Here is a 26,440-nt window from a genome sequence, read left to right on the forward strand (position 1 = left end):
TGGTCAGTCTTGAAACAATATTGTTATTACTGAGGAAGTTATGCATTTATTTGGCCACCAATGAGACGAAAGATAGACACTGTAATTCCTTAGTTATTTACTTTATAGGTACACTGCATCTGAATTGTACGTTGCTATATGAAGCAGAACCAAGTATTTTCAAAAGGAATATAACACTTTATCTTTTTAAAATAAAAAAAAAATAAAAAATTCTCTAACAAGCAGCCCTTGGTTGTGCTAATGGAGAATGACACCACCTTGTCTCTGGCAGAAAGGCAGATTAAGATGCATCCAGCCCGGTCTCCAGCTCCTCCTCCAGCCATTTGTTCTTCCCCTGTCATCAGTCTGCAGCCACCTTCACCCATCAATAAACTGTTTGTGCATCTGTGCTATGAACGGGGCTACTGAAATAATCACAGTTTAAAATGAACTGCCGAAAGAAAACAAAATCCCCCAAAAGGCAGATGATCAATGAGTGATGGCGGTGAGAGAGCAAAACAAGGAAATGCAAGCCAGGTCCCTAAGTCAGAGTGGGGGAAATTTCTTAGGACATTTCGGCCACCGAAGGAAAATGCTTTGTGCAACTACAATTTTGGTGACCAATTCTGCAATTTCACTACAGATAGTAACTTACTCTCCACGCTCCCCCCCAAAAAAAACCCCAATCCCTATTGTAGAATTATTTAGCAACAAGTCTTTGATCAATACCAAAGTAGACAAAGTCAGAACCAGTGATCTGGAGGCAAAAGACTTTGTCCCATCAGTAATTACTGAAAATATCCAATTTCCATCTTACACTATTTTCCCAAAATACGTAAGAAATAATGAATGCTCTCCATCCACACATACATGTAAAACGTTTCAAGGACAGTTTTATAGCTGATAGCCTGATAAGTAGCCTCTGCCATTTAAATGCAATTTAGTTTTTTCAGGGTGAAAAATGAAGCTGCTACAGTTTTATGTTCAAAATAAGGCTTACCAGTTAAAAATCTGATTAATAAAAAATTGATTTCTTAGCCAGATAGAACGTATATAAAATCAGACCTTTAAGGAGTACAGGCTGTTCCCAATTTTTGATCCTGGAGAGATATTCTAAATTTGCAAAAAGAAAAAATGTACTTTTTAGGCCTCAGAAATGTATCTGGCTTTAGTGAACAGTCACTCAGGAAGATTGTTGTGACCATTTTCATTAACCCAAAAGGAAAAAATGAAGATGTGATTTTTCTTTCTGATACTCAAGTTATTTGATAGAAGTTTCTTCGGTTAGTAATGAGGTGCAAAGTAAAATTTTAATCAACTCAGAGAATAATATGATAGCAATTACTCATACATGTTTGAATAAAGTAGTTTTTAAGTCAGATGATGACTACATCCTGAAATATCTTATAAAGTAGTATAAAAATGCTCAGTTTGAAAAATAAGTAAAATAAGGTGAAGGAGATAAGCATGAACAAGGAAGTTGGTTGTTGGGGCTCTTCCCAAGGCAGTGTTTTTTTAATGACAGTATCATCCTGTTTTTTTGAGACCAGGTTAAAGTAAATCACATCAATAATTGCTTTGATTTTAGCAATAAAAAATTCTACTTGACTTCTTGATGCCTACTTCACAACTTTCTGAGACAAATTAATTTTAGACAGATAATAAGCATTAACCGGGCTGTATTTAATCACAGTTTCATCTAATAGGCAACACAGACAAGCCTTATTATCTCAATCTCCACTTGTCTTCAATTCTATGTGTCCTATAAATATCTACTATCCAGTTTACATTGACATGGGGTCAATTTTACAAGCTGGTTGATTATCAGCATGGCATTATACACAGGGAAAAAATGCAGATTCTGATTTTGAAGCAAAACTCATAGTCTTGGACTACCTTTTTACTTTTTCGAAGTTCAGTTTCTGTCTTTGAAAACTCAGCCTGGAAAATGGGCTTGGGTATTTTTGCCTTGGTCTTCACTGGCAAGGGCTCTAACCACACTGCCCAAGTCACGGAAAGCAAAAACAGGGGCTCTGCGAATGAAGAACTGCCCACAGTAGAAGATCAGGTTTGAGACCTCTTAAGGAACCTGAAGGTGCATAAGTCCATGGGACCTGATGAAATCCATCCACGGGTCCCGAGGGAGCTGGTGGATGAAGTTGCTAAGCTGCTTTCCATCATATTTGAGAAATCGCGGCAATCTGGTGAAGTTCCCGCTGACTGGAAAAAGGGGAACGTAACCCCAATATTAAAAAAGGAAAAAAAGAAGACCCAGGGAACTATAGGCCAGTCAGTCTCACCTCTGTGCCTGGCAAGGTCATGGAGCAGATCCTCCTGGAATCTCTGCTAAGGCATGTGGAAAATAAGGAGGTGATTGGAGACAGCCAGCATGGCTTCACCAAGGGCAAATCATGCCTGACAAATTTGGTGGCCTTTTACAATACTGCCACAGGCTTGGTGGACAAGGGCAGAGCAACAGACGTCATCTACCCGGACTCATGCAAAGCATTTGACACTGTCCCGCACGACATCCTGGTCTCAAAATTGGAAAGTCATGGGTTTGATGGATGGACCACTCGGTGGATAAGGAACTGGCTGAATGGCCGCACTCAAAGGGTTGTGGTCAACAGCTCAATGTCCAAGTGGTGGCCAGTGATGAGTGGTGTTCCTCAGAGGTCGGTACTGGGACCAGTGCTGTTCAACATCTTTGTCGGAGACATGGACAGTGGGATAGAGTGCACCCTCAGCAAGTTTGCCAACACCACCAAGCTCGGTGGCACGGTCGACACGCTGGAGGGAAGGGATGCCATCCAGAGGGACCTGGACAGGCTTGAGAGATGGGCTCATGCAAATCGCATGAAGTTCAACAAGGCCAAGTGCAGGGTCCTGCACCTGGGACGGGGCAATCCCAGGCACAAATACAGGTTGGGCGGAGAATGGTTGGAGAGCAGCCCTGAGGAGAAGGACTTGGGAGTGCTCATGGATGAGAAGCTCAACATGAGCCGGCAGTGCACACTGGCAGCCCAGAAAGCCAACCGGATCCTGGGCTGCATCAAGAGAAGTGTGGCCAGCAGGTTGCGGGAGGTGATTCTACCCCTCTACTCTGCGCTCGTGAGACCCCACCTGGAATACTGTGTCCAGCTTTGGAGTCCTCAACACAGGAAGGACATGGACCTGTTGGAACAGGTCCAGCAGAGGGCCAAAAAGATGATCAGAGGGATGGAGCACCTCCCCTATGAAGACAGGCTGAGAGCTGGGGTTGTTCAGCCTGGAGAAGAGAAGGCTCCGGGGAGACCTCATAGCAGCCTTCCAATATCTGAAGGGAGCCTACAGGAGAGCCGGAGAGAGACTCTTTGTCAGGAGATGTAGTGACAGGACAAGGGGTAATGGTTTTAAATTGGAAGAGGGGAGATTTACATTAGATACCAGAAAGAAATTCTTTCCTGTGAGGGTGGTGAAGCACTGGAACAGGTTGCCCAGGGAAGTTGTGGATGCCCCATCCCTGGAAGTGTTTAAGGCCAGGCTGGATGGGGCTTTGAGCAACCTGGTCTAATGGGAGGTGTCCCTGCCCATGGCAGGGGGGTTGAAACTCAATGATCTTTAAGGTCCGTTCCAACTCTAACCATTCTATGATTCTATGATTACATCCAGTACAAAAGATGTGGAACTGAAATGCAGATAACTGTTCCGATGATAAAGGATGAGAGCCATCTGTCCCTTCCCTGATGAGTGCATCAGGACTCTGTATTTCATCAGACATAGTAAAAACCCTTTTTTTCTCACTAGACAAGACTGACACAGTTAAGTGTGCATTTAGGGATCAGTTCACCGTAACTTTGTTTTTCATGTTGTCAGTTTAGTCCTGTTTTCAGCTCTGTGGAACCTCTGCAAACTTCCACAAACACCTGAACAGCCTCAGCATCCCCAACCACACCATGGACGGCAGGTACGCACATGCTGCAAGGCTAGAGGCAGACAGGGAAAGTCCAAAGACAAGTGTTTCCCTGCTGAAGCGAGCTCTCGTTGTCTGAGCAGCCAAAGAATTACAGGTATCTTCTTGATGGAGAAGGACCTGGCCAGCTGTGAAATCTTACTTGCAAATCAATGGGAATTTTCCCATTGACTTTGGTGAGAACAGGGATGCACCTAAAGCTCAACAACCTCATTTCAGTAGTTTTTCCTTCTCATTCAGCTTTTGGCCAGCCCTGGGCTCCAGGTGCATAATAAGTACCTGAAAGCTGTAAGCCTTTGACTAAAGGGTAGAGAAGATGTGTACCACCGCAGCACCACCACCACCACTGTCGTAAAACCGACTGGGAAGAATCTTACTTTAATACCCAGGCAAATGTGGGGTTTTCTGTTTACTTTAAAGAAACAGCAATTTCACATACAATTTTTTTCTTCAACGTGATTTTTTTCCCCCGTTTGTTCAATCTGTTACACATATAGCCAGTGATCCTGCGAATAGCAATGTATACGAATAATTTTCAGAATGTGTCGAGACCATACTGCATATACGAACAAGGTCATTTGGGGGTAACGATGCAACAGGAAATGCTGTCCCAAAGTTTTAACATTCCAAATGTGTTGCAAAAAAAAAAAAAAAAAAAAAAAATCCTGGCCTCGAAAAGTTAATTTCCCTGAGTAACTCTCAGAACACATAAAAAAATGTTCAGGTTATTAATATTAATTAATCAATTAATACTATTATAATTAATTAATTACACAGTGCCTGCAGTCCTAGAAAGGGATCTTTATGTGCCTGAATAATAAGAAGATGACATTCTACTCCTGCAGTGCAGGAGAAATTTTAAAAGATCGCAACTTTTAAAATATTCTTAGCACTTTAATTCTTCTGCTGAATTAGTCTTTAACATGCATTGGGTTTTTGCAGCCACAGGATGGCATTCACTGCTGTGCAAAGGGTCAGCGAAATGTAAGTAGAGCCTAGGAAATGTACTTTCCATCTGGGGAAAAGAAATATTTAATCAAAAATGATTAATATCAATTTACTGCTTTCTACTGATGGTAGCCATTTATTCAAGAATGTAATATCAAAATCTTACTACGCACAGCCCTTAAGGTTCATGTTCTTACTGTATGGACACCAAGGCCCTTAATAGATACTTATCTTGCCTGACTTCAGTAAGCTGGGACCTTCTAAAAATACAGAGCAGCAATTCCAACTTGGGATACCAGCAATCGCATAAAGCACGTCAGTTTCACTTCCATGGTTTATGGAGTCACAGTAACTCTTTAATGGATTTATATAGGCTCATAATTTACTGTTTATTTTCCCATTAGGGCAGTATATGGAGTAGGTGTTGACACATAGCATACCAACAGGAGGACAGTTGGCCTGAATGAATGGCCAAGGTGACCGATAATTGGATTGCAAATGTCAAAGACTGCGGTTGAAAAGCCAGGTACATCAACCCACACATACTTTTCCCAGTTGTGAAATGAAAGTTAAGAGCAGGGACAATCAGCTACAAGTAGTTACAATTTATAGAGTTGGGTTTGAAGTCAGCGACAAGCAGCATCCAATTAACTTCAGGAGAGATGTCTAACGCCACTGGTAAAACGACTGGATTTAGAGTGATGAGCAAGAATGTCAGATCGAAAGACAACCTAGTAATGCTATTAACCTTTGTGAGATTGTCCCGCTGATAATGTGATCTGGGGGACAATAAAACACTGCATGAGACAATATGCCCAATTTGGTAGTGCAAGACTGATATATGGGAGAAGAAGGAGAATTTTCCTGGATTCATTTTATGGGCCTCCAATTAGCCCTCACTAGGTGAAGGGAGAGAAAGGAGGGAAGCGGAAGGAGTCCCCCTAATGAGTAGCTTTGGTTTGTAGCAGAAGAGATTGAAAAAAGGAAGTTTAAGGAGCTGCTTTGCTTTTGAGATTGTTTTAGGAGGTGTTAAAGGGGCTGGGTACTTTGTTGGAAATAGCCACGAGAAAGCCACGAGATTTATGGGAGCTCTTGAGCAGCACAAGTGCATCCTGTCAGGATCAGTACAGGAGGCGTGATCCCGTGGCACAGGGAGATCAGATATGTCAGCCCCATGTGCTAATCCCCGTGGTTAGATGCGGGGGTCAGGACCACAGGTGCTCGCTCATGATGTGGAGCCCTGGCCGACACCATCTATAGATGCTGCTGCTGCTTCCTTTGAGGAATTGTATACAAAATATAAATATGTTTGTTCTCCAACAGTTTCAGAAATGCAGGATTAAGAGCGGGTCTAATCCATGGATTACTGATCTGACAAAATATCTAAATCTTATTTACAGGCTCAGTGAGGCAAAGGCAGTTTGTCAATCAAGTGAAGTTTAAGATGCAATTCCTGTTTTGCTATGTAAGTCTGGTGATTGTGTGCTTAATAACCTTTAGAAAATAGAGCATCAATGTATAATTTATGCAGCTACAATTGTTTAGGCATCCAAGGGCTAGTGGAGCGTAATGCACACCCAGAGAAACCAGGGGGGTTCTCAAGTTGGGAAGTTCTGAGGCAGCTCTCAGTCCATATTGCAGAGTGGAGGAGAGGGAAGGGACACCTGCAAGAATTATACGAGGTACTGAGAACACAGCCCACAGCTCCACGTAGGGTAATTTGCTGTCAAGAAGCAGGATAAATGACTGCCTCATGCTGAGCACCGTGCTGCAGCAGCAAGTATTTGTTTCGGGAGCTCAGCAGCTCACTGGAATTTGGGCATCCCATCACCGGTGTGATCCATCACCGGGCACCCTCCCAGGGATGCAGAAAAAGCAAAATCTTCTGTATGCTTCAGACTTCTTTTTATTAAAAGAGCCATGGTTTTCAATTGATACTTTCACACTGAGAGTTGGATATTATGAGAATTAAATGCTTGAAGAAAAGACATTAAAGGAAATATTATTTTATTTTTAAAAATGCTGTTCCCTGGCTGAAGTGCTACACTTAAAACTGCAAGGTATCTACTGGTTTGCAACAAGAATAGTGGAAGATCCTTAACTGTAGATATACATGGTAAATGCCAACGAAAAAAAATTAAAAATGAGCTTTAGTATTCAGTCAATCCCACAAACATGGCCAAAGCTACACAGAGAGAGTTTGTGCAGGTCAATCTGAACACCAAGGTTTTGGTGAGGAGGATAAAGGACTATATTCAAGCGTACCTCATGTGTCAGTTAATATTTTTATTCCTTCTGCTATTTATTATGGTCTTCTTTTGAGACCAAGGTAATGCACTTATCTCATTGCCTTCTGCATCTCTTTCAGTCAAGAGAGGCCATGCCATTTTGGCATACTTTGATGTATCATATAATAAAACATCACCTCTGTTTAGCTAAAATATGTAGTTTAAAACTCATGACTTTCTGGAAACTTTTGGGGTGTTTTTTAAACTGTGGTCATGGGATTTTTAAAGAAAAAAGCCTGTGGCAATATAAACCTATGAGTTTAAATTCTCTATGTTTTTTTCAACTAAGCCTTTAAAATAACTCTTTTGCTTTTAAGAACACATTTTTATTTATACAATACCTTAAAAGTTATCTGGAAAGATAGTGGAAGGAAATAAGATCTATAGGAAAAAACAAATATATTTGAGGCTATGACAGAAAGTGTTAAGCTATTTGTTGGTATCGTGATTACAGATAACATACTGGTCCTCAGAAAAGTCAAAGCCATAAATTGACAGATTGCTATTAGTAATATTTGTATTTTCTGCCTTCCCAGGGAATGTGAGAAAAAAAAAAATCATTATTTTGATTCTGACATTTTTGCTCTCAATTATTCATGTTAATTCTTGTTTTTGAATATTTAGAATATTCTTGCCAAAGAAAGTATTACTTTTTGCCAAAACATAAAATGTACTCTAGAACTGCTATGATAACATTTTCAATGTCTCTGTATCATGAGAGATTAGCAAACAGCAATATTACATTTCAGAATGAGGAGATTAATCTGTTTCCTGACAACTGAAATTTGTTAGGCTGGGAAAAGAAAATTACTGCTTTTGAGGGCAGATTTCATAGCACTTGATGCTTCAGGGCCTTTGTACTTTTCTGTTTAAATCATATCTTCATAAAAAGCAAAAGAATTGTTTGGTCTCTGATTATTATCAAGCTGAAGTCAGATAAGAAAAGCATTAGGATTCTTATGTTCCATGACAATATATTTAGGGAGAAAAAAGGTGTCAAATATGCTTATTAATCTGATTCTCAACCCAATTAGAGGTTTTCTTATCTCAAGGTGTCTAGTAAATACTTTAATTTGTGTCATGTTACAAATTATGCTGAATACTCCAATCTTATTTCAGCACATTTCAGACAATTATGTACTTTTGCCATAAAAAGTATCTTTAAAACAAACAAAAAATCTACACAGTCTTTTCAGACTACCATGTTTTGCATGATGTTTTTCTACTCTTTTTAGTATGTCTTTTTTGCTCAACCTGAACGTTGAAGGATTATGTGGCAGAGGGACAGGGTGGCAATCAGGGAATATGAAATAACAGATAAAGAAGGAAAATACATAATATTGGAAGACATTACAGGCTATGGTGAGAAGACAATAAGGGATGTGATGAGACTCAAAGAAAATGTTGTGTATTCAAGGTATACTAGGAAGAGGTTCTCACGACGTGCATGGACTAGTGGTGGCAGTTTTGGGGAATTCCAGTATATCACCAATACTGCAAATTATGAGACCCTGGACTAAATAAGAGCATTAACAAGGTGGAGACAAAAAAAAACCAACAACAACAACAACAACAAAAAACCAAACCCAAAACCACAACGACAAAATTGTAAGAAGAAGCACTGACAAAAACCAGATGATGTGACTCTAGACTGATAGTATGACTCATGGGAGTAGACCTCAAGAATGAGGATCTTCACTATGATGGAGAAAAGAAAAGAGAGCTGTAGAGAAGATAGTAAAATCTAATAGAACTTGCAAAAGGAAAGAGTTGTCCCAGTTTTTCCCTTGTGGAGAGGCTGCCTGTAAACCGAAGGGCTCACAACTGAAGATGATCTAGGGAAGGGACCGCTTAAGCTGCGGGTGTCCTAGGAACAGGAGTCAGACTCCATAGACACTGCAACAGCCTGTTATCAAAGAGTATGTCTCAAACCAACCCAAAGTCCACTCAAATCAAAGGAACTGGAGACTTATTGCTGGGATCCCTATATGACTTATTGCAGGGTGGTTGGATTTGGCATGTATAAATGGTGGTGGCAAGTGAAGTTTCTATGAAAATATCCCAGAATTAACTTTTTTTAGATATAACAAGCATGAATTCCAAACAGCTGAGTACGGATCACACCAGGAAAATGGACAAATGGATGAAAAACTTGTTTAACGGCATGTTTCTAAATGATGGATTAATTAAAAGGCATAGTAGAATCTCCTGTGCCCAGAGAGGATTTTAGTACGGATGCAATGTATTCCGAACTGAGGAAGAAGATGCTCCCCCGCCTTAAATGCAATGCTCACCTCAGTCTTAGCCAGGAAGGCAGGAAACAGGAGACTTCCACAAAATGTGCATGTGTGTGCATGTGTGTGTGCTCACACTCTTACAGACATAAATTAACAGTCTGGCAGCTGATGGGTATTGCAAATGCTACAGAAAACATGATATAGCACTAAAGCAGACATGCTTCAGATAACACAAAGGCTCTGTACATCTAAAATAGATTCAAATCATGTGAAAGATTTCCTGCTGCTTCTGCAGAAGATTAAAACATTGGTACATTCATAAAACAAATGTGAAGATTTAGCAAAGCAGCGTGCCCTTCACAAAGACTCTTTGTCTCACCAAGCACAGAGCCTGGCAAAAGAGACACCCTGAAAGGGTATATCCGACCAATTTGGGCCTGGTAGGTGGGCTCCAGCCCATAAAAAGAGAGTTACAGATCTTAAGAAATGTACAATGAAGAAAAAACCTGTTAACCCTGAGCTAATCTGTGAGCTAACCCCTCAGTGAGAAAGCAACATTAGACCAATCTCCTAAATCCTGACAGAAAAGAAAAACTTGGTATAGATTAACCACAGAATTTGCCTACCCAAGCTTAGATGAGGAATGATTTATAAAACGAGAAGGAACACCATTAATATATCCCTCTCTGTTTCAACAGTATTTAACACATGGGTGCAGACCTAATTTTCAAACCACACAGTAATGTTTAGTGTTTTAATAATACTTTTCCATCCCATTTGCATTGATCTAGTGCTCTGCCATCTTGTAGTTCTGCAAACAGAGCAGAAGAAACAGGTGTTGGGTATATTTTAAATTGCTTTTCTCTAGTGTGTTCCCTCACCCATTTCCAGACGTATCTGGGGAAATGCAGCCATGGGCACTGATGTCTGATTCTCTTGTCCTGGGTATTATCAGGGATAACTTCAAGAAACTCAATGCTACTGAAGCTGGACTAAGCACACCACTCAGGGTAAGCAAAGGAACTCAACTAGCCCCCAGGATCGTTTCCCCTCTTTCCCTTCTCCACAGTGAGGGACTTTCCGCTCTCCACAGTGGCATCACATATGGCTTAACGTAATGCTAGTTAACCAAAAGGTCACTTCCTTGCACTACTTGACTTCACAACTGCATGATACGCACTTCAGGGAGATTGTAATTAGGTCCAGAGGGTTAAGGAAATGCTAATACACCTTTAGGTTCCAAGGAGATGCTCAGGACCTTGCAGGGTGACAGCCCATAGGCTGGATTTGCTTCCTGGCACAATTCTACCTTCTCTGTTACGCCTTTAGAAGAGGTGGAAAATGTCTGGTAAGACAGTACACGAAGCCTATATTCTGAGTATCTCCTTCTGTGCTTGCTTGCATACGATGAGGTGCTTAAAGCCAAGACCTGCTGATAGATTGCTGTGGGTCCGCAAGAAAAATCCTAAAAGAGGCATTTGATGCCCAGGACGAAAAAGCTGACAGCATTGTGCTTTGCAGATTTTAATTTCTTCATTTCATGACCCAACAGTTCACGTCAGTGACTCATGAAATCTGTAAAACAAGCTCCTTCCCCTCCTCAAACTCCAGATATATGCAAATCATTCCTTAACTAAGGCAAAGCTCTAGATAACCAGAAATGTGATTTTTCTAATGATACACAACAACTGCATAGGCAGCAGTGTGTGAACCAAAGCCTTAGCCCTGGACAACTCTGGTCTTGCCATGGTCTTCAAAATATGAATATGAATTACTACTTGCAAAATCATCTGTATTTTTACACTGGGCCAACTTTTCATCTAAAGGACTAATAGGTTTTTAAATCTGGATGGTAATATCAATTGTTCCCTGCTCATTTCTATCAGACTCACTGTCCAGTGAAACAGGATTTTGTGGAAAATAATACTTAGAGCAGTATTCTGCTGTAGATAGTGCATCTGTCCATCACATATACTGATAAACTGGGAAAATCAAATCTCTTCCATGAGCTAAGGAGTGACTAAATAATAAATGAGCTGTGATTTTAACTTTAATACCCAAACAAATTAACACAAGTTTACAACACATCTATAAAAGCTTACAATTCATCTATAAACTATTTGACTCATTTCTATAATTGTTAAGCATTCACAACAAAACCCCAAAGTTTTGCATATTGAGTTACAAAGATTTTTGATTTAGGAAGGTCATTAAACACAGAAACGAGGACTGCTTTTCTTCATTACTATTGGTACCCTGAATCAACAGAAGAGATTAACCAAACAAGTGTGAGATTTTTAATGCTCGACTAAAATCCTGCCGCGTAAGAGATTCCATGCAGTATCAGATTAGCTGGATGGCTTAAGTACTCTCCAAGAGAGGCCAGAATCAGATACTTGGGTATAAATGATGCACTAAGTGAGCTATCAGTGTTGTGTTTATTCTTGACATCATCCTGGTGTTAGCATGTGTAAAACATTTCTAAGAGAAACAATCTAATTTTGAGACAGTTAAAAGGAATTAGATGAATAGTATCTAAAAAAAGACTGAAATCAACCATAAGCACAAGGCAAAAAGCAAACAAAGCATCCCCAGGGTTGACTTAAAGTCTACAAATTTTGTGGAAAAGTCATAGACATTCTTTGCACATTCAGTCTCTCAAGGCTATTGGTATTTCACTGAATAACTGAAATGAGCTGAGAGTCACCGCTACTATTTGATATATGTGGACCCATTCTTGCCCCTTGCCTTTGGTATATATTATGTCATCAGAGTTGTGTGTACATTTCCTATTGGCTACCTGAATTTAACACGGAATATTAAGGAATTTAAATACACAACTCTTCTTTTTTTTTTTTTTTTTTTTTTTAATTTAAACTTATTTTGCCCTGTTATTATCACTTTATGAAGAATTTTTTCTTATTTAATAAGAAAACAAAATTAAAATTCCACATGCATGAAGAAAAATGTTATTAAACTCAGTTTTCCCAATGCTTAGGCTTTGTCGTCTGTGCTACTTCTCAAGTCGCTATCTAAAATAAAGGGACATCTGGGAGCTATTGAAACTTGCAATAATTAAAGAAAAGAGAATAATCTGTAAAAACACCATGCCTTAATTATTCTGCCGTTTAAAATTCCTGTTCATATCTCTTGCAGAGAGGCCACAGTTAACAACTGAAGTAGTAATATTTTCAGTGATGCACTTGATAATTCTTCATCTTATCGGATCACATTAGTTGGAGACAATAGTCTAATCGAGGAGACCACTTATCACTGCAGACAGATGAATCATACCAGGACTTTTCCCATATTTTGCTGTGTAAGACTTTTCTGCCTGAATACTCATGAGAAGCAGTGTGCAATGTCAAATGCAAATCTGTCTCTGAAAGAGCGTTTTAACCTCTGGTCATGTCCTGCCTTTGGAAAGTTGTTGGCTACTTCTGAAAATAGCAACTTGACGGAAAAAAAAGTAATAATCAGGAGGGGAAGGAGGGGGAAGTGCAGGCCATGCTTCTCTAGAAAACTGGTGCAGAATAACAACTCCTGAAGAACACAGGGTGCAGGATGGAAATCTGTAGCATGGGATGAGCGAGCTCAGCATGTGCCTTCTACGCTGGGAACTGGGGTCTCTGCTAGATCCACCACCACACTGACCTGTCCTGCAGGTGGCTTCACCCTCTGCTGATAAACCCACAGAGAGGTAGTATGAGAGGAACATGCTTTTGATTTTTTTTAGAACTGTTTATTTTCTTTCTGTTTTTTTTCTTTATTTCCCTTTCTTTCCTTTTTTCCTTTGCTTTTTTCCCCCGGCTCTGAAGGTGACATTCAAGTTCAACGTGTCGCCATTCAAAGCTGACATCGTGATACACCTTTCATTGTTGTTTTAGAAAGTTACCTCTACATACCTACTGTTCCACTAAAAGGCTTTTCAGGTGTCCTCAAAATAATAAAAAATAGTTCTGTCAGTTCCAACAAGCCCAGCGAGTAATAATTTTTAAGATCAAACTGGAATTAAGAGGCTGTTTACCTATCTTCCCTTGCATCATCTGATAGGCTTCAACGTTAAAAAGGGAAAGGCATGTGCCTTTGGAGCCATTTAAACCTCAGACAAAATGTTCAATCCGACACACTGCCTCATTTTTACCCCATCACCAGCATGTCACCAAGAAAAAATGCAGCTTTCCTTGCCAAATGTGGGCAATGATAAAGATCCATGAAACAAATGCTTACACAGATTCATAATCCAGGATTTAAGCAATCAATGTTCAGCTACATAAACGCAATGAACTTCAGCTTTTGTACTTCTCCTGTAAAAAATATACACGAGCATATTGCCACACAGCAGCCTATATTCTTCAGAAAACACTGCAGTGTCTCATAAAGGACCACTGACTTCAGGCATCACTACTAGCAAAGGCTACAGCCTAACTGAATAGGCTGCAAAGCAGAACAAGGTTAAATCTCCTAAGTTCCTGTGTGGGAGATGCTGGAGGAAAAGAGGAGGATGGCAGAGAACGCAGCACCGGTCCAATGCTGAACCACCAGCGTGGTGTTTGTGGGAAGAACTGAGAGGCAGTGCTATTTTAAGATGCTGCTTTTCAAGATTTTAAACCCCTTCTCCCCCACAAACCGTGGCCATGAAGTTTTCAGCAACAATTTCCCTCGTGATACTCCAGACCAAATTCCAAGTTGAAAAAATGATAGCCCCTCCATCAAAATTCCCCATAATTACAACTTCCCATTAAATGAGTGGAAATTTGAATTCTTTTTAGAAGGCTACAATTACAGCAGATTATTATGCCTCCCTCTAATTACTGCTTATAAATACATACTATGTAACACAGTTTATTGTACCCTGTTAGTGTACTTACAGTAAATAGAAACCCATATGCTTAATTCAGCCCATGTATTTTGACACTCACATCAGATTTACCAATTTATCTTCATTACAACCCCTTGCACTGTTACTGACATCCTTCTCAGAGCTATGCTCAAGCATCACAGCAGGAAGATTGATGAGGCTTGTATATACTGATTTGCGACAAAAGCAAGGCACTTGAGAGGCGCTGTTCCTATTCTGATAGCACTAACTTGGCTAAAAATTAGCTGCACTAAGCCAACACTCTGCTCCCGCTTCTCCCCCTCATTAATTATGGTACATGACTCGGACCTTGAAAGGCCGAGGCTGTTGTAACAGTATTTTTAAACCTATTGTCTTCAGTTGCTTTGTCAGTCTTGTAGAGATTTAAAGATCTGACCATGCTTACTAGCAACTATTTTTATTCTTTAGAAAGGATTTGAATAGACAAGTTTTCCACCATGGCAAATGTTAAAAGGTAATTTCTGAATGAATCTAACAGTGGTAAATTTAAACATAGTTTGGAAGAACAGAGGGATACTATGGAGATAATTTTCAACACTGGCTAAATGACTTTAGAGCCTGCACCACATGCGCTCATCAAGGAGAGACTAAGTAGCCCCAGCACTCCAAAAACACCAGCTTATTACTCATACAAGAGGATGAAGAGGTCACCTCTTGCTACAGATAATTTATCCCTCCAATCATAAAGTTTCAAAGACTGTTGCTAGAACTGCACACTGAAGCCTGTAACTTACAGCTCAATCTTTTGCTAAATACAGGTCTTGCCCCAGCAATTCCCAGCAAACAACTCCCCCAGCAGTGGGTGCCTTTCGCAGAGGGTTTCTGTGTTGGAGGCATAAGTAACCCATCGCATTCAGAAACCTCTCAGGGTGTGAAAGCGTGTGCTGAGATCCACCTTCTGGGCTGAATGCGTAAGGGAAGGAGCTGTAGCTTGGATTCAACAATCCTCTCCCATCGAGCTGCACACGTACACTGGAAAGCAGACCAGGAACTATTTGTATTCTGGACATGTCAGAATCAGCTGACATAACACAATGATGCAGACCCTGCATGAAATTGTTTAATTTTTATGCTTATTATTGGACCTCCATCACTCCAGCAGCTGTTTGCATACAGTCACATAGCAAAATCACTAGTTTGTGAAGCTGACAGACCAACATTAGAAGGCATCTACAAAAAAAAAAAAAAAGTGGGCAGAAAAGCAGCCAGAACTTTGGTTTTCCATAGCTCAAACTCTACTAACATTCTCCATTTCTAGCTTCTTCTTTTTAGCAATTTAGCATAATACAAGAGAAGACAGAGTAAAGTGTTAATATAGAAATTATTAGAAGAAAATGCATATCCAGAAGCAAAAAGTAGCAAAAGAAAGAAAGAAGGAAACCTATAACCATAGTGCTGGTGTGTGGAATTGTAAAGGAGAATAAAGACAGATCACCTGAAACCTGCAATTACACCTCACTGGAAAATACATTGCTATTTTCATTTACTTGCAAAGCAAGCAGGTAACTCTCAGAATTACCTTTCTTGTTTCAGACGGATATTTAAATACTTTATCCCAAATGCAGACTTTTTAAGAAAGTCTGTGAAATAAAGCAATTGCTTTTGGTTTGCTTCATATGAGAAAGTTATGTATTCAAGAGGTCATTTTCCTCCCATTTCAGGAAGAACCATTCCATTAGTAGGAATCCACTAAAGCAAGAGACCATCCTGTATAAAATCCAGTGACATCCAATTTAAACCTAAGCAGAAAAATTCTACCTGATAATAAGCACTGAATAAAACCTGCAGCTTTGCAAGACATTACAAATGTGTCAAAAAAATTAATCCCTTAATTTGGGAGCTGAAAAAAGAATAGGATTGACAATGTCACAATCAATGAAAGATTTGGAAGAAGAAATTTGCTTTTTCTTTTTCTCCTCCCAAAAAGCCCCAAACAAAAAAAAACCTCCCCAGAACAAACAGAAAAAATCTCAAATATTTTAAAGGGGAGTCCATTTCTGACTCTCTGATGCATCTTGCAACGCAGCGTTTAGACATGTTTCTGTGCTTACTTTGGGACATACTCTTTGGTAAGTGCACGTCCTGTGGCAGCAGCCTCAGGCACCGTTCAAAAAGTCATGTGGACACAAGTCCATACATCCAAAGAAGATAATTAAAGGAGGAAGGAAGAAGAGATGCACGGGTGACCTGGGCTCAGTACTTACTTTGCAACAGGCTTCTTGTGTAGTTACAAGGGGAGTCACTTAGGTTCACCTTTCCTAACCATGGCAGCCTTAAAAATACATATCCAGTCCTTGATGATAATTCCTGTTTCCTCCAATACAGACAGGGAAAGACAACTCCAGAAGAGCCACCCTAAGCCATCAGAGGCAGAGATCTGGAGACGAGCATTGTCTCTACACACAATTATAATGACTAATATCTGCCATCTTATTTCACCTCGTTTTCCTAACAACTGTCATGAAAGAGGAGGAAATACTGTTAGCAATGGAATTTTCTCAGTAAGTACTGGCCAGCATGGGTATAGTGTCCCTGTCAAATTCAGGTAGGGAAAAGACAGGCTTATTAAAAAATAATTAAATATGTATTTAGGGAAGGTCTGTCAGTGCCTCACACACACACTGGGCAAAGGCGAGCAGAGGTTGCCAGGTCAAGCACTAATCAGAGCTTTTCAAAGGGAGCCAAGTTTGCTCTCTTTTATACCAGACAGACTACTGGAAGAAGGATATGAAATGAAGCTGGAAGGGAAATACTGTACTACTGGGAGACCATGGTTGTCTCGGCAATTAAGGCCTCCCCAGGGGGTTAATTACACACAGAGACAGCCAGGCATTTTAGAAAATGCTTTCTGAGTGTGCCCTAGAAGGCATACAGCTTGGCCAGCCTGGCTCTGGATCCCCAGCAGCTCACTTGCTCTGGTCCCCAGCAACGCGCCCCCCAAGAGGCGGCGATGGTCAACGCTCATCGGCAGCTCAAAGGGTTGATTTGGCCACTGGGGCCATGTGCCTTCCAGAGTCTGATTCCGTTTGCTGCACGCCATTCCCAGTTGGGTTTTACAATAGTGTGGTACTCTCCCCACTTCTGCAGGACACCCTGCTCTGGTGTTTCTCTCCCCTGTAGCCTGCCCTCCACTCCCCATTCACGAGCCTTGGGGCACCATATGACACCAATTACTCTCTAGTGCATCTTCAGTCCTCAAAATCTTGCAGATGGTTATTTTTTCAAAAGAGATAAAATGCAGGGGAAGGAATATATTAACTTGTATCGATGACTAAAGCCTAATTCCTCTAAGCAATTATTTTTTCTTTTTGCTATTAATAGTAACATTTCCCCATCTGTACGGGAGTCCTCTGGCAAATGTGAATTTGGAGTGTTTCACTGAGGTCTCTGAGATAAATGCAAAAGAGACTTACAGACCTAAGATTCTCATCAGTAGATATATTTTAAAATCAATGCCAATTTCATTCAGCTTGTGATCTTCTCTGACAGTATAAACTGGAAAGCCTGCATTTATTTGAACACATGATTACTTTACTAACTTTCGAAGTTAATAAATCCTAAAAAGGGGAAAATCCTTTTGTTCCCCTCCACTTATTTATGGCCTGGAATGTGTAACAATCTACAGTGAATTATCAAGAAAAAAACGCCCAAATTGTACAGTAATAAATTAACCCTTCTCTCCTGAGTTCTGCACTAACTGAAATAATTTGTGTTTTCTAAAAAACATGAAATAACCATGGAATATGCAAGAGTATATTTTACTACATTTCACTGCCAGATAGTGATTGCTTTGGGAACTATTTTGTCCAGATGTTTTTTAACTTGTGTGGATTTGAAGCGAATTTCCTAAAAAACATAGTAGGAATGATTGATTATGCAGGACAACACGGTTATTTTTCACTTGTGCCAACAAGAATCAAGAATTCCTTATTTCACAAATAGAGAAGAGAACAGAGTGAAGGACCTTCTACCCAAAGGAAAAAAAACTCAGCATGGTGTACAGCAATGTGAAAGAAAACACATGTGGTAAAACCAGTAGTTTACAAGTATATCACTCCATAGCCAACATATGTGAGCTACTTATAAAGAGAAACATTCACCTAAGGGCCAAGGGAATGGTTTAGACACTCTTTAGGGGGCAATTTTTAACTTGAAACTTGCCATTGATAGTCCAAGTAAGTGAAAGCTAAGAAATTATTCATTGATTCTGATGATGCAGTGAATGTAGTTTGCTTTCACCCAAAAGAATAGTTTGTATGTTAGAACTGAGATGCAAAACTTTAAACACGTTTAACCTAAGAGATGGAGAATCTTGGCAGGGTTGGGGTGGTTCCACCTATTTTAAAAAAAAAAAAAAACTGCTCTGGATACAAATAAAATTTCAGGACTACAATAAAAGATTTAACTGGAGCAGATTAGAGGTGGAAAACAAGTGTTGTGCGCATTTGTTCAATTTTTTCCTGTGCTTGTGAATTGCAAAATGTATTATTTCTTCCATATAATCAGGCAATTCCCAGCTTTGTGCAAGTCTGTCACACATCGAGAGACGGGAGAATACCACTCTCCTGGAACAGGATGAAGTGATTTTAAACTACAAAAATCAGTTAACCTTTTAACATATATTTTCCACTTAATCTTACCTCCAAAAAATGCTCTGCTTGCTGTTCCCGATCCAATTTTCTTGACGTTGTTGTAATCAGACCTGTGAAAAAAGGATGATATTTGATTGCCAATACCCATTGAAAAATATATGTCTCTATCGACCAGAAGAAATAAATTCATTTTTCAAACACTCAAAGGGAAAAAATCTATTTGAAGCTATATCAGACACAGATTTCTTGACATCTGTCAAGCATTTTCTTTCACAGTGCAGCCATTATGACTTTCTGACTAACAGTGAATCTTTAAAGAAAAATGCTGTGAGAAAAGTAACTGAAAAACAGTTAGCTGTGTATCTACAGTTAGTGTGCTACATTTATTACAGTGAATAAAAAAAACATTACTGAAGAATCACTATTTGTCTTATGATTAAGTGCTTCAATGAATCATTTGCATTTGACTCAAATCCTTCCGTAAAAGACCTCATTAAAGATTTCAGAGTTCTCAAACAATTAATGGGATAGGATGCTGATTACTTCCACACCAAGAATACTTGACAAAGAAGGTTATTTCTGTAATAACTACTTGTATACATAATGATTTCCAAATGTAATCATTCTAATGCATTAAAGGTTTTGTAATACAATTTCATCAATTTATTCCATGCTCAAATTGAGTCTTTAAAATAAAGTACCCTTTTACATGAGAATGATCAAGATATCTTTTTTTAAAAGCAATGTACTTTCACAAATGATTAACCTCTTCTGAGATTTATACCAAGGAAAGAAAATGAAACACTTCCAAAGTTCCCTCAAGAAACGTGATGCGTATCTTCTATGAACATAGCTTAGTTTTTTATTTTGTTCTCACTGAAGATTTAAAGGGCAGATTTGAGTTTTCCCTTATACACAACATTTTATTGGGTAGGAAAATGCATCGTGTGCTTGCTTTGTGATAGATTCTGATAAGTGTAAAAAGAGCAGCTTTTCCTAGAGATAAAGCTGGTTTTGGAGACAATGCCAGTGGACAAAGTCATTCTTAAGAATTCTTCATCTCTAAGATTACCAAGGAAGACAAGAAAATAAAAACTCCCTGGATTACCTATTATTTATTTAATCAGACCAGCCAAACATCTAAACACAAATCCACGATGATCCTAAATACCAAAAAAACCATCAGCAACATCTTACACCTACATAGCACTTCTTGTCCCAGAAGGTTTCTACAGCTGCAGCTCCTCACACACTGTTGCCTTCTCCTTGGAGGAATCACTATTGATTTTGGTGAGAAGGGTGGAAATATTACTTGAAGTAATGGGGTGAAATGAACAAAGGAAAGTTCACTCTGCTTTCAGTATTTCAGACTTGTTATGAGATCTATTAGACCACAGAAGGGACACCCAAGGGGAAGTCACAGAAATCGGAGTGGATCATAACAATGACAAGGAAGAATCTGGTGCTGGGAAAAGGCTGAAAAAACAAAACAACTGCTATTGCCTGCATTGAACAATTCAAAACAGCTACACCATATGGGAGACATCTACTCACTGCATGAGTTTAAACAGACGTGACAGCACGGATGACAAATTGGTGTCATTCACACAAGATCCTCCCATGTCTAGAGAGAACACAAACATACATGGAAGAAGCTTCTAATTATGAAAGTTCAGCCCCAATAAATTGATAAAGTAAAAATTTCAAATTTGAAATATCCCTGTTCATCACATGCACGGTCACTATGGATATTTATCAAGCACAACCTAAACATGCAAAGGAATATGATCATTTTTATATAGTCTTCCACTTCCTAATGTGCCACTATGAACTCCACCTACCTTCTTCTTAAACAACAAATGTCTATCTGTAAATTATAGATGGTCTGTCCTCATCACCTTCTTCTGGCAGAGGAATTCAGATTCCTTCTGGAGACCAAGAGCTAACACCTGAAACTGAATAGCACTAGCTGTCAGAATGAATAGTACTTTTCTTTCACTGGTACAACTAAAACTACTACTACTACCACCACTACTGCTCCTCCTCACAAAACTACTGCTATCACTAAAGGCTTCTTTTTTGTTTTCCTTTTTCAATGTAGAGCCTTTTAGACTGCAACAATGGTCAGAGAGCCTTCAGACCTGAATTTCCTTCTGAAAGAGGTGTATGAACATATGGCAAGTGTCTACAACACAACTGCCTATATTTTAAATATAGCAGATCTTAAAAGGTTTACCACCCAGACTTAACAGCCGGTCCAAAAGGGCAGGTAACCAGACCATCACCATCAGCTCTGCAGACCTGATCCTGAAGTATGGTGCTAGCACAACTAGTTGTTTTTGCTTTCAAGACAGCCCAGTTCTGGGCAGTTTCATTAGGTTGTCACAATACTCTATAGAAATAAACGGTCATTTGTGGGTGCAGTCGTGGGGCCTCTAGTTTCCATTCCTGTTCTCTAAAGGACTCTCCCATCCAACACTTGTGGTGGTCCCATTGCAGTCTCCTGGCTGCTTAGTCCACATACGTTCTTGAGGTCATGGATAGATAATGCTACACAACACTGCTGTTTAAAATACGAATATACATAAAATAAGATCTCAACTAGTCAATGTTAATATTTATTTAATTATGGCCATGCATTGGTATGGATGTGAATCTGGTCCTGTATTTAAAGGAATTTAAAAACCGTATTTAAAGGAATTCTGTTTAAGACCAATCATCAAAAATGAAAAAAAAAAAAGAAAAAGAAATATAGTCCAGTTATGTCTAAGACTACCCACTGCTTTACCACTCCAGTCTCAAAGAAATTAATTTCATGGGTTTTATGAAAACCTTGCTGTGTCCCTCCCTCCCTCCTGTATTCGGTACTCCATGCCATAAATACATAATAATAGTACTATTTAGCAGGATGTAGAACTTTATTTTTGACATACAGGGACAACTGAGAGAAACTTGGCTTTGCACAAGAGACTATATCCCAGTTTTAGTTCTCCTCTAACTGTATTAAATCGTCATACTCTGTTATGGTATGAAGGCATTATCTAAAGAAAATAACTCACCGAGAAAAATAAACCCTAAGAAATGTTGTTATGCTGCACTGTTGGTTATGATATAAAATTATGGGGGGACAATGATAAAAAATGACCCTTTCTTTTTTCCCATCTTCAATATGTGCCATAGCTCTTCTAGAGACAGCCATCTGGACAACTGTCCAAAGCCAGCTGGGAAATATAGCACACATTTATCACAAAATAGTCAAAAACCCTAACAAGCTTCAAAAGTCATAGGACACCTCTCAAATGGTTTCTCTCATATTTCCAGGGAAACATCATGGTTCTGCTAAGGGCCAGAGATATTTATAACTGTGATGATTCTTTAAGAACATCCATGAAAGTGAAGAGGAAAACTGGATCCGATAGAAAAGTTATTTACAGTAAACCATCAGCTCACAAGCAAGGTTATGTGATTCTGTTCCCAGCATTTCATACTTTCCTTTGACTCTCTGAGTTAAAACATCTCTCTGTGCATCCTGGCACATCTGTTCCTCCGGCCATATAAATGAACTGTTTTGTGAAACATTGACTGAATATTGCTTGACCCAATATTTCAGCTTGGAGATAACTATATGTTCTTATATAACTTGCTTTTCTACAACACATATTACTTTTGCTATTGGAGTACTTTCCCCACCCTAATAAATGAACAATAACTGTTCTCCTCCTGTTAGAGAATTTGGAAATGCTGGAAGGTGAATAATCTCACCCCACAGAGCATGTCCCATTATGCTGCAGGACACAGTGACAAGTCCCAGCTGACACCAACTGGGGAATATCCTTCCAACTGTAGACTGGATAGGATCATCATCCTCTCCTGCATCTTTCCCAGCTAATAGGAAACTCAGCAAGTGGACGGAGAAGAAACAGCAGTGTCCTTCACCCCATCACCTTATAATCTGGATGGGAAAGCCAGAGACGTAGGGTGAGCAACAAGGCAGATCTGCCTTACAGCTTGGGTGCAGTCCTAGTGGCACAGAAGAAAGAACAGGACCAAGACTATGAAATCCTGACGCTTAAACCAATACATCAGCCTATACAATTTTCAGTCAATGCATCATCTTGGAAACAAATTAGCAGTTATTAGGGCTCAGACGTGTGATAAAGGCATTTGAGCAACACTTAGCACTGATGCTTGGGATAATGCTTTTAGCACACCGCAGATGCAAAGTGAAAAAAAAGGAAAAAGTTCAGTGAAAGAGATCAAACCCCACATGAGTGAAGCATGCGGTTACTAGAGTGCAAATGAGGAAACGTAACTTATTAGCAAATGGTAACTTGGTCTGAACGGTGTAGTCTTAGCATTAATACCAGGTATGTGTGTGGATGCATGTGTGTGTGTGTACAGATGATTGAAGATAAGATAACATCAGGAATAGTTATGAATTCAACAGTATGACTAATGCTTTATAATATCATTTATTTTTTTTTTAGAAAATTGCTTCTTTATTAATAATAAAGCCAGCAAACCTGAAAGAGAGAGCAGCAGCTTGTTGGTTGTATTGTGTCAGCTAAGGTATGCTTTGTTATTCACAAGTGGTATAAGGTTCTGTCTCAAACTGAGTTTTTTTGTGATGCAGTAGTTCTGCTTGGATGCTTAAACATGTGGCTACGCTAAGTGTCTGCATCTGAGGAATATCCAAAAGTACACATTGCTCTCTGATGATATGCAGGTAATAGGCTCAATCTAGCGCAATTGCACTGCAATCAAAGCAGGTCTGTAAATTTATTCTAGCTAAGAATCTCTACCAAATGAATGTAATCTTTACATTTTTATTTTTAGTCAAGAATGCATGCAAAAAGCACAGAAAATTATTAACTTGTTTAACATAAACAAAGGAAGGCAAACAAATTTATATTCAAATGTAATTTGAGGCCAACATGTTTCATTTCAAAAAGTTCAGTAACTACATTTCCATCTGCATATCCAAATTATTCCTTCCTCAGGAGGCTGTGATACTGCCATGTAATCCTGCCAGGGCTCCAAAATTTAATTTGAATTCTGACATTTTTGCCAATCTTTTTCAAAGTTTGTTTTGTACATTACTGGAAATATAAATATATTTTATAGGATTGCCTAAAGCTAACAGAGATACTTATGTTTATGGTTATTTTTATTATTGACTTGACACGAAATGTGGGATAATATGCAAGCAAGGTAAGATTCTTGAGAAATGCAAACAGAGTAAAAACACATTCTGACTTTTCAAATCTTAGATGAATTTGATGCTGATCAAAGTGAAGGTGACAACCGAAGATGGGGGAAATAACACCAAAACTGAACTAGCCCAAATTGTCATCTGAGGATCATGTATTTATTGGACCACACTATTTTATGAATTCCATAAATTATCAACTAGTCAGCCAGAACAGACTATGCATATAAACCTTAATTTATACTCCAGAAAAGTCAGACGTTTCTTTGTTTTCTTAACAGTTTCTGTTCTGGAAAACTCAAGGCATTCACTACCTCTGTTCTCTCAGTCAGACAGGGTGATGACACCTGGGCAAATGTGAACCTGATAACTCTGCCTTCAGTGCTTTAATTAGAGTGGTCAATTGCCAATTAGGATTTTCCAACTGAATAATCCATGCTCTGCCTTCACTTAGCTCTCTTGTTTCACAGAAGGGTTCTCATGCAAATAAAACCTGTGTGTGTCTGTGTGTGCTTAAGTTGATAGACCCTGCTATACAAATACATACATATATACTGTATATACTCAAATATTTGAGTATGTGTATGTATGTGTGTGACACTTCACATATACTCAATGAGGTGAATGTTAAAATTTATCCTAATACATATATATATTTACAGAGGTGTATTTAGCTCTGAGGTTTACCAATGTTCATTCTTTCAATATACATGCATTATTTGAAATACTTGTGTGAGAAACAAGGTAATTCATGGAGAGCCACAGAAGAAAAATTCACCAAGGGCTGTTAAATACAAAGGCTATGGAGGAAATTGCTGAGCACTGTATAGCTTGAACAATAGTACACAGAGGGAAACATTGCTGTGGGTTTGCTTCTCCTGATGCTTATTCTCTACACATCCAGATCAGCCCACGGCTGTAGGTGTGATAGTGAACTAAACTGACCTTTGGCTTAGAAGAAATTCACATATTTTTCAATACTGTGACACTTAGGGACCAAAAATCAGTTTGCCACAGGCTATTTTCTAACACAGATTGAATTTCCCTAATATGGCTATGAAGCCAAGGAGAGTTCAATAGCCTTCTCCTTATGAAATTAAATTATTTTCCTTCAACCTGTGGACGGATAACCTTACCTGAGCAGTTTCCTGAACTACTGCTTAAAAGATAACAGAATCTGGTATGGAGAGACAGCATATTTTACTGCTGTCTCTGGAAGTGTTGCAAATTTTATGGTATGAAGAATAAATTTTTTGAAAAAGGAAATTTTAAAGAACTCTTATTAATTTCTCATTTCCAAACTCTGTTTAGATGAAATATGAAAAGAGTATATGATAGATAACAAGCAGGCTAAAGTAAAAGAAGCCAAATACGTTCCACTGTTTTAAGCCAAAGGCTGAGTGTCTTCATAGAGATAGGAAGGTTAGTAGGAAAGCAATGTTTTCCCTTTGCCCTGCAAAAGACAATTTACTGTACGTTTTACTGTCCGTTATTAAATTTTCTTTTTTCTTTTTTTTTTCCTGCTATGCATATTCATAAAAAACATTTCATTAAAAAAATACAAGTGTGGGATGGGTTAGAAGTAGAACTAGGGACTTCATGTTATTACGCAGGGTTTGATTGAAACTTCAGAACATATTGCCTGGCTGCAGCACGTGCTTTACACCCTTTCCACTCACAGTGTTGGGGTCTTCAACCGGGACAGCCAGGCAGCACAGGGCCATGTTTGTCAGGGTTTATACATCACACCCACCCAGAGATGGTCTGGATGGATTAGCTGAGGTCTCGCCTCAAAGCTTTCCAGTCCCTGGCTGCTGGGGGAAACTTTCTCCTCATTAAGATGCCGATCCTCATCTTCAAAGAAAACAATTTTGAAATGGAAACAAGAATATAAAATGAGAGATCCTTCTCTGCAGAGCTGTTTTGCCCCGTGAGATGCTCTGAACATCCTGCAACACTGATGCTATCTCGTCACAGTCCAAAGCAGATGCAGTTCCCAATCTGCCTTTCTCAAATATTGTAAAGAACGAGGATACAGAAAGAAAACCACATGAAGATATCAAAGGAAACATTCTGTAGAGTTACCCTTGAAAGCTCTACTTGGGGAGAAAATTGCCTTGGGATTGTTTTCTGAAAATAAGGGCCTTTTAACCCAACCAGTTAAACGGACAAAAAGAATAAGTAAAACAAACACTGTGTTTCCAAAAGTGTTCCATAAATTCAGCGACTGATTATACTCACTGCTCGTTCACCGCAGCCCCTAGGCTGAATTTGCAGAAATTCATATGGGAATGTATGGGTTTACTGATGAGTTTACTAGAAGTCTCAAATATTTATTAAAGGTACACACAAA

General features: G+C 39.2%; 1 protein-coding gene across 2 annotated transcripts in view; it reads right to left on the minus strand.

The window, feature by feature from the left end:
- The window catches only part of FAT3 (FAT atypical cadherin 3), a 334,054-nt gene that overhangs the window by 117,310 nt on the left and 190,304 nt on the right, over positions 1–26,440 (minus strand). For both annotated transcript variants that reach the window (XM_074152937.1, XM_074152928.1), the window contains exon 3: positions 18,927–18,988. In XM_074152937.1, coding sequence (XP_074009038.1) covers positions 18,927–18,988 — 62 coding nt within the window. The remainder of the gene's footprint in view (positions 1–18,926; positions 18,989–26,440) is intronic.

This window comes from Numenius arquata, chromosome 1, assembly GCF_964106895.1.
Source record: "Numenius arquata chromosome 1, bNumArq3.hap1.1, whole genome shotgun sequence".
NCBI lineage: Eukaryota > Metazoa > Chordata > Aves > Charadriiformes > Scolopacidae > Numenius > Numenius arquata.